We start from the raw sequence: 9,831 nt of genomic DNA on the forward strand, positions 1-9,831 counted from the left end.
CAGAATTTATTTATTGATTTATATATACTCGAATTCTAGAAACAAATGGTGTTGATTCATTGAAGAGCATGAAAGCTCTGCTCGCTCAGGGCAGAGGTGGGAACCAAACCTCTGGTGGCTTAAAACATTAAGCCACTCTCTATTATGCTTTTATATATTTATGAAAAATATAACTTCAGGGCAATTATCTGCCATAATCCATTCATCACTGGCTGTTCAATTCTATCCACACATGCATTTATGAATCTTAATTCCATGAGGAAAAGCAGATTTTAATATTTAATTTTTCTCATATGGTTCTTATTTTTTGGGTTGATGGCACCACATATGTTTCAGGTTTCTGGAAAGAGTAAAGACCAAAGCTGACGACACTGGCAACGCAATGTGTTATTCACAAACTATATCCGTAGATGGTTGTAGTTGTGGACTTTGGGAAAAATACTGAATACTTTCAGATTTGCCTTTGACACTCATTGTGCCAGGAAAAACAAGTAGAGGGCCAACCAGTGTCTTCAGTTGATGTGAATATAACGTTGGCCCTCGGATAGACTTTCCTGTTTATATTAATACAACTGGCCTGACATTCAGACGTTTTCCCTGTTCTTGTGGTGGTGCCATCAGCACTAAAATAGAATAAAGATGCTCCTGAAACAGAATAACAGAACAACTCATCAAGATGCAGAACATTTACTGGAAGAGAGCTGAGGTAGCAGACATTAATGATCACAAACAAGAAACAAAAGCCTCTGTGTAGGATTCAGCAAACAGGTGACGTTGGATATTTGATGTACGCAAGACCTGATTTATTTATTTATTTATTTATTTTTTATTTCAGAAAAAAGTGGTTATTCAAATTTTTTACTCATGTGCATGCACACGCACTCACACACACACCTACAGACCCACATTCTTTATATGTGTGTGTCATGTCAGAGACCACGGGGGAGTTGGATGTGTGTGTGTATGTGTGGGTGTGTATGTGTGTGTGTACTGACACAGAGAGAGAAAAAGCGGAGAGATTGTGTCAGAGGGGTGGGCTCTGGTGCATTATATAAATACAGGGTCCTGGTGAAGGTATATGTATTAAAGGCAAGAGAAACGTCTCTACACTGTGTTGTGCAAATTTACTGCATTACTGCAACAAGAATTTTGGCTGGAGGAATACGCAAATCTGACAATGACCAGTCACAAAGGTAAGAAACTTTTCTGATCTTATAAATGAGAAGTCTTGTCCTAAATAAAATTAAATTGCATAAATATGCTGCATGACAGTAAAGTATAATTTACAATAATTACTAAAAGCATTTTTATCTAAATAGTGATATAAGTAAAAAATTTTTCTTTTCAAATGTAAACCAATCAAAGAACTTAATTAGTCTGAAGTGTGTTTACACAATTAACACAAACGTATTAGTATTTGTATTATTATCAGTTAAATAATTCTTATGAAGAGAACTGTCATTCTTGTCATTCTGTCAAAACTTGTTTTGGTCACAGGACCCCTGTGACTGGACCCCTAACATGTCTAGTCTCTGTCTCAACTGTGCTATGCCCAAAAACATCTGCAAAATGAATCACAATACCCTGTAATGTAATTAGAGAGGCATCAGATTTACAGTCATAATATAGCAGTTGTGGTTGCAGTACATATGTTTAGTTCAGTTCAGTGGTCTGTGTAGGGGCTGAGTGCTTTTGCAGTGGTATACATTGTTTACAGTTGTATACTCCACCGTTAGTTCATGATAGACATCCAAAATAAGTGAGAAAGAGGTGCTTGTTTTGAGGCCTGAGGTAACAATATCTGCTTGTAAAAGTTGAAGTTTAAAGGCATCTAGAATGTGATTTGGAAAAAGTGGAAGTCTGTAGTCAAAATAATATATATTCCAGATGTTAAGGCTCCAAATCCACTGTCATAAGACATTTCTCTTTCTTACACTGTCACAGATCACTAATGCAGAGCAAATTTCACTTTTCTTTTTTTTTTGCTGTTTAAGAACAGAAAGAAAACTGAATATAGAAAGTTTTGAAAAATATGTAAAAATCTAAAATGAATGTTTTTTTCCACAAGGAAAGAGCAAGAATGTATTATTTTGTAAAGCAAATTTGCATATAATTTTGCAAATAGAATTTTAAATAGTCAAGATGTTTCGTATTTTGCTATGAAGCCCCTTGAATGTAAGGACACCGATCTGGTTCTGTTGCAACGATATACCTAAATACCTGTTTTCCTCACACTTCTCACACCTTCTTTTCTCCTCTCTTCAGCTGTATTTCGAGGTGTGAACCTGCAGTGCAAAGTGAATAACCATGCCCATCACACAGAAGAAGTAGGCACAGATCGGCTGGTTGTGCGTCGAGGACAGCCCTTTTCTATAATCCTTCATTGTACAAATTCTCCTCCACTGCCTCCGGACCACCAGCTCACACTGGTCCTCAACCTGGGTCAGTAATAAGAGTACTTATAATAATAGAGTAGATGGGAATAAAAGCGATGAAGTTAGAGAACACTTCTTTTCAGCATTGGCTCATGATTATAGAAGTTGCTGGGGCAGGACTATGTCAATAATGATGCAACCTCAAACAAAATTGAGTTTTAGAATTGATTTTTACCATACGCTACAATCTAGTGATTTTTTTTGTTCAACCCTGTAACAGGCAATTAAGAATCCATGACATTCAGTCATGTAGCACACAGTCTAGCAGCTCACTCTGAGCAGCATTTTAGTAACTTTGTTGATACAACAGGTATTGTTGCCAGGTTCCTGCAAAATTTGAAGTCCAACTACAAAAAAAAACAACAGAAGGCCTAAACCTAGAATGATAATTGAAGCACTAGAAATGGGAGATTTTTCTACTTACTTTCGCCTAAACAAGATCCCATTATGCACACGCATTTATGATATATGGATATTTTCTATTCCATTATCCCAGATCCCATTCTTAATCTTTGCAACACATCTTTCAATAGAAATTGCTATGTATCAGAGGCATACCGTCTCTGCTTTACACTTTGCCTGGCGATTCCCATTAATTGTTATAAAACAAGATCTTGGCAGTAGTGGAGTATTTTAAGCCCAATCGGGCATTAGAAAATGTAACTGTCTTGTCCGCTGCTCCTCCTCAACTGAAAATGTTCATTGCCTCTGTTGACCTTGCCTCAATAATAACTCTATAGAGGTAAATGGGATGCTGAACATTCTGTCCTTATTATGCTACTCTTGTGCAACCAGGTCAGAAAATCAGTGGAACACTGGCCTATATCTGATGAATAGCAATTAGCAGTACCACTGGTTCTTACTAGACCAATTATATTAAACCAGTAACCAAATTTGTGTGTGTGTGTGTGTGGTACAGGTGCACAACGGGAGGTGGTTGTGAGGGTGTCAGGTTCGAATGCAGCTCAAGATAAATGGTGGTTCAGTGAGCAGGTTGCTCAGAGTGAGGTACTACTGAGGGTTTTCAGCCCTGCGGATGCCCCTGTGGGTCAGTACAGCGTTACTGTTCTCTTGCTGTCTTCTGAGGGACACATCATAGAGCAGAGCACCCCTTATTCCTTTTTTCTGCTCTTCAACCCCTGGTGTAAAGGTGTGTAATATTTCTCCAGCTTTCACTTATACTATTATATAATTTTCCAAACTACTGCTAATTAATTAATTAATTGTATTTGTAGTAATTAGTTGATTGTAGATTTGCTACTGATCAAATGAAATCACATTAATGACTGTGTAGACTGTTTGGTTTATATGTCAAGAGATAACATCAGTTTAATGGATGCATTAATATTTAGGTGTGACTTTATTTTCTGTGTGTGTGTGTGTGTGTGTGTGTTTGATCCTGCAGCCGACCCTGTGTATTTGCCTGATGAAGAGCTGTTGCAGGAGTACATCCTAAATGAGAATGGAATCCTGTACCAGGGCTCATGGGACCAAATCACCACTCTACCTTGGATCTTTGGACAGGTAACACTTTCCTATATCAGGATGAACTTCCTTAACAGTAAGGGATTCTTGTTCTCTGAAAAAAAATGTACAGAGATTATGTTAGGTAAGGTTAAAATTATTAGTGTGCTAGTTCTCTGAGCTGCTTGGTTGAATGAACTGGAAGTCAAAGTTGTCAAAGAGATACTGTCATGTGCTAGGACAGGTGACAGAAAAGATGGATATATATGGGTGTTTTTTATGCTGTTGGAATCTGTGGTCAGAATCAGCAGTTAGATGGTGGAGTGTGTGAATTGTAGCAGCTGTGTGCCAAAAGAGACACAGGGGGCTGGTCAGCCTGGGCAGACTTTCAGCCTGGATGTCATGCGTTTCTGCTCAAGATGTGTGAGAATGTTTGCCTTACAAACAGGGGCCTGCCACCCCCATTCTTTGTTAGGCTAGTAAAGACAGAAAGTGTAAGTAATGGCAAAATAAATGTTAAGACAAAGGTGAAGAATATAGAAAAAAATGCCTCTGTTTAGTGCCTATAGTGATCACAAACACTACTAGCCAAAGATGTTCCTACTAATGGTGCAATAGTAAAGTATTTGTCTTTTTATTAAAATCCTGGCACTGCTGTATTTATCGACATGACCTTAATTTAACCCTACTCTGTACCCTGCACCTCATTACCCAATACCACTATTTCTATATGAATTTATATCTAAATATTGCTTCATATATCATATATGTATTTGATTTAAAGACAACGTGGGTGTGGCCTAAACTGGGAAGTGCTTATAATAAATGAAGCGAGCCAAGTTTTCAAAATCTTGTTCATGCTGTGTCACAGGGCAGTATAATCCACTCTGAGGAAAGCACTATCTGCCTTCTTCCACATACATAAACTCACAGAATTCCACGATTGTTGCTGTGATTGATAGGAGAGAGAGATTGCCATCGCTCCCATTCAGACAGCAAGGCCACTTTTTCACTCTTGACATCTGGCCACACGGTGGCATTGTCATGAATTTTTGCTCTTTGTTTGATAGGGCAAACACTATTATGTTGTATCACATGGGAACCTCGATTTTAAACCACCATGATTATGACCATCCATGACCATGCACCATGCAATACTGCATGCTCATGGGTTTTGTTTGTAATGCAAGCTTCACTTGTTCACTGCCACATGAAAGCAAAACGTATTGCACACCATCAGTCTCAATATGATGCCCTGTGGGAAAAAAAACAAAACAGTTTCACTTTTCTGCCAAAGAGCCCAGAAGTTGAACATATGTGAATTTTGTAACTACTGTATTCTCTATGTCTAGTTTGAAGACAAAGTGATGGACATCTGCTTTGAGGTACTGGATAACTCCCCTGCTGCCTTAAAGAACTCTGAGATGGACATCACTAAAAGAGCAGACCCTGTTTATGTTAGTAGGACAATTACTGCAATGGTAAGACAAAGGTCTGGCTGTCCCCTTACATTAATTTTACTCAATACTGATAAGCTACTGCTTCTTCATACAGTCAAAACTTTGACAAGATACTATAAAAAGAGAATGTGACTGTGGATGATAATATTACTGTTAACTACATACATACATATTCAGTTCATACTGATCAGAAATGACACTGTGGGCCAAGAAAATGTCCAATGGTATCAGGTCAAAAGTTTAACTGGAAAAATTCATGTATATGTGATTGTCAGGTAAATTCAAATGATGACCGTGGAGTGATATTTGGGCGCTGGGATGGTAAGTACAGCGACGGCGTGGCTCCTACACGGTGGACTGGCAGTGTTCCCATCCTGAGACGCTGGAGTAAGGGAGGGGCTCAGCAAGTGCGTTATGGCCAGTGTTGGGTTTTCTCCGCTGTAGCCTGCACAAGTAAGTAAAGAATTTATGATATCTAAACATAAGAAGAGGTCATCTACAGTAGCAATATATATTATTGTTATTGTTGTTTTGTTTGCTAATTTCCTAGCCTTTGCATTATTTTGTTCAGGGATCTTCACTAGATCACAAAAACTACTCTCAAACTACAGCGTCTGAGTCAGAAGGATCTAATCAATATGTAAATCAATGGTTCTAATGTGCTCAATTTCTATCTTTTGACCTCTGCAGTTCTTCGCTGTTTGGGCATTCCAACCCGATGTATCACAAACTTTACCTCAGCCCATGACACTGATGGTAACATCAATGTGGACTGTCTGTTTAATGAGAAGCTGGAGAGTATGGAGAGCGATGACATGATCTGGTAAAGCTCATGCTCTGTAGTACTTTGAGTTATTTCTATTATCTGTTAAAAAGTCTAAAGGATTTTCTATTTTTTTAGGAATTTCCATTGTTGGGTGGAGTCTTGGATGAGCAGAGAGGATCTCCCAAAAGGTTATGATGGATGGCAAGTACTTGATCCAACCCCACAGGAAAGAAGTGAAGGTAGGACTTAACGCTTGTGTGTAGAACATGTATTCTATTTATTTTATTTTATTTTATGTTATTTTATGTTATTTTATCTTATTTATTGAGCTCATAGTATTATAGATGTTTGTCAACATGGTCCCAATATGTATAGTTTATGTTGGAGATTAAATGATTATGTCTAAAACATAATTAAAAAATAATTTTATATTATATCTAAGCACTTGGAAATGTTTACAATCAAAATTCATTCAACTAGTGTTTTTTTTTTCTCTCTCTCACTATAGGAGTATACTGTTGTGGGCCATGCCCAGTGAAGGCAGTGAGAGAGGGTGAGGTGGGGATAAAATATGATACACCGTTTATCTTCTCGGAGGTGAATGCAGACATGGTCTACTGGATTGTTCATCCAGATGGAAAAAGAACACGAATGTCAGTGAACCACACAAACGTGGGAAGAAACATCAGCACTAAAAGTGTGTATGGAGATTACAGGGAAGACATCACTGCAAACTACAAATACCCTGAAGGTAGTTTATTCCACTCACCTGTGATCAATCACTCTACATTGTAATAATTCACCTTATATAGCAAATGCTTTATTTTGGTCGGCCATTCTTCTTCATCAGGCTCCAAAATGGAGAGAAAGGTCTACAAAAAAGCTGGGAAACAAGTAACAAAAAAAAATGAACAGCCTGATAAACTGGAGCTGTCTATCAAGCATGCCAAGGCCATTCATGGAACAGACTTTGATGTAATTGTGGAGGTTCATAATCCTGGAGAAGAAGACGTGCCTGCTCAGCTCACAGTCACATCTAATGCTGTCACATATAACAGTCTCCATCGAGGAGAGTGCCAGAGGAAGACTGCCGAACTCGTAGTGCCAGCGCAAAAAGGTAGGTAAAGTTAAGCAGATCTGAATTGTCCTCCAACAGAAATACAGAGACAATGGTGTACAGTTAATGCAAACAGTGTGATGCATGGACAAACTCATATTTGCCAATATGTCTGTGTATTGAAACTGGAATTATCTAGTAAAATTAAATTAGTAAGGAATTAATTAGAGTAAGAAGAGTAAAAAAGCTTATTAAGGTTTCCAAAACACACAAAGTTGTCCATCGAAAGAGAATGATTATTGGAAATATGTGACATTTTTTGTTTTCAGTAATTTCCTTTACTCTGTCATTGACCTTCAGCTCATAAAGAAGTGATGAGGCTTCACTACGAGCATTATGGAGCATGTGTATCAGAGCATCACCTGATCAGAGTCACAGCACTCCTCCAAACCAGCAGCGACCAAATCTTACAAGAGGTCAACATCCCCTTAAAAATGCCCAAGCTCCATATCAAGGTAATGAATAAATAACATGGCACTAATTCAATTCAGTAAATACCGACATTCTACATGAGCAGCGTTCTCACTCCCAGTGTATTTTTTTCAGATAACTGGAGAAGCAATGGTATCACGTAAGCTGACAGCAGTCATCTCCTTCACGAACCCTCTGCCTATCACTTTGACAGGAGGGGTGTTTACAGTGGAGGGGGCGGGGCTAACAGGAGCACAGGAGATCCAGGCTCCGTATGTATAAGTTTATCATCTGTTATATTTTTCTATATTTATTACCAACCAAATTTATAGGAAAAATATAATATATCAAATAAGGATACTACATAGATTTGAGCAAAATGGAAAGTGAACTGGAAGCTACAAGCCATTAGCCGTTATTCTTTGCTTACCATGTTTCACCACCATGTTGTAAAGAAAATGGCTTCTCCATCCTCCCTACAAACAAAATATGCCAAGAAAGCACAAATCAGTATGACTATCATCATGAGACCTGCCAACGAGACGCATACCTGCCAACGAGACACCAGCACAAACATTTACCAACCTCTATTATGGGAAAAAAGATATCCACAAAACAACATACCCTAACTTAGTTTTGGCATTTCATGCATCCTGGTATTTAGTGAAAATATTAGTGTAACTATCTGTAAGGATTACTTGGGTATCTAAGTATGCTGAGTAATGTATGATAAACTGAAGGTTTAACTTGAAAAATAACTTTTTCCATTTTAGACTGGAATGTTACTTTAGACTGGTCAAGAATTTGGTTCCATCTTACATAGTTTGGGCTTCCCTATCAGTAACAGCTAATAATAGTAAGCTAGTTATATGGGCAAAGGTATGTGGACACCTGCCTATAACACCCATACTGTAATGTTGGCCTTCACTAAACTATTGCCACAAAGTTGAAAGCACACAATTTTCTTTGACTTTATATGAAATGACTTTATATAAGGTACCATTAAGATTTCTTGTCACTAGAGCTAAGGGGTATAGTCCAAATCCATTCCAGCATAACAATGTCGCTGTGCATAAAGCAAAGTCATGTTATGCTGATGGGGAAAAACGAGTGGCCCGAACAGAGCCCTGACCTCAACCGCAATAAACAGGCTTTTTCATCTGGGTGTGAATGTCAGCTGTCCACATACTTTTGATTATATCATGTATATTTTTTTTTACCATTCACATATGTAATAGTGATGACCCTGCAAAAATTTGTTACTATCTCAGTGCAAACATGTATGGCTGAGCTCCAAAACATCTCACACTTAAAGTCAGCAGGTGTGTGTGCAGGCAGCGGTGAGAAATCCTGCAGCTCTCGTTAAACTTGCTTTTTTCCATACTTTGCTAGATCACTAAGCTACTGTCAGGTTTGTTTTGAATCTGAGGGAGTGTAATGCATCTTGAACACTATTGGATAAGATTCTGATTCTCATGGAATTGCTATTTGTTGAGAAACAAATGATGTATGGTGAATTCTGCAGTAATTTGTGTCTGTGATCTAATCTAAGCTTTTCCTCACTTCACAGTGGCAATATAGGACCTGGCCAGGATGTTGTAGTGAAAATCTCCTTTAAACCCATTCGAACCGGCCTGAGAAAGCTGCTGGTTGACTTTGACTCTGATAGACTGAAAGACGTCAAGGGTCAAGCCACTATAATTGTCCAGAAGAAAAAATTTACCAATGCTTAAACAACTCAGACTCAAGTCTGAACAATTCAAATGAGGCATGAAATCAGAAGCTTATTGTAGCTACAATAGTACATGTTGACTACTTAATATATCTGTATTTTGTCACTTAAGCATGTCTATATGACTTAAGCATACCTTGGCTTTGTAGCTTGTATAATTGTTGCTAAAAAAGGAATAAGCAGAAAAAGTCTATTTGTGTTTCTAATATTACTCAAAAACCATTCTCTCTCTCTCGAAATGATTGATAAAACCCTGGGCATCTGTTTTGAAATCTAGAAATCTGTTTAATTAAGTCTATGAGCTCTGCTACTTACTGCACCATAACAATGTACAGATTAACACTGCAGACTGAGCAGAGCATAACCTTTTTATTTCTTTATGATTGTGTGAAATGATTTAAATCTCTTGTTTCTGAATAATTTTATATAAAACACTTGCACTTTGA

General features: G+C 37.9%; 1 protein-coding gene across 1 annotated transcript; it reads left to right on the plus strand.

Annotated features, from left to right (window-relative positions):
* Positions 1–1,020: 1,020 nt before the first annotated feature.
* tgm2l (transglutaminase 2, like) lies at positions 1,021–9,831 on the plus strand. Its single transcript, XM_058388182.1, has 13 exons — positions 1,021–1,193; positions 2,266–2,442; positions 3,355–3,585; positions 3,841–3,959; positions 5,252–5,380; positions 5,635–5,812; positions 6,050–6,182; positions 6,261–6,364; positions 6,634–6,876; positions 6,976–7,242; positions 7,543–7,697; positions 7,789–7,925; positions 9,224–9,831. Exons 1-13 carry the CDS (start codon positions 1,178–1,180, stop codon positions 9,384–9,386), a joined length of 2,052 nt encoding a protein of 683 aa, XP_058244165.1. The 5' UTR covers positions 1,021–1,177; the 3' UTR covers positions 9,387–9,831.

The sequence above is a fragment of the Hemibagrus wyckioides genome, linkage group LG04 (genome assembly GCF_019097595.1).
Source record: "Hemibagrus wyckioides isolate EC202008001 linkage group LG04, SWU_Hwy_1.0, whole genome shotgun sequence".
NCBI classification, from domain to species: domain Eukaryota; kingdom Metazoa; phylum Chordata; class Actinopteri; order Siluriformes; family Bagridae; genus Hemibagrus; species Hemibagrus wyckioides.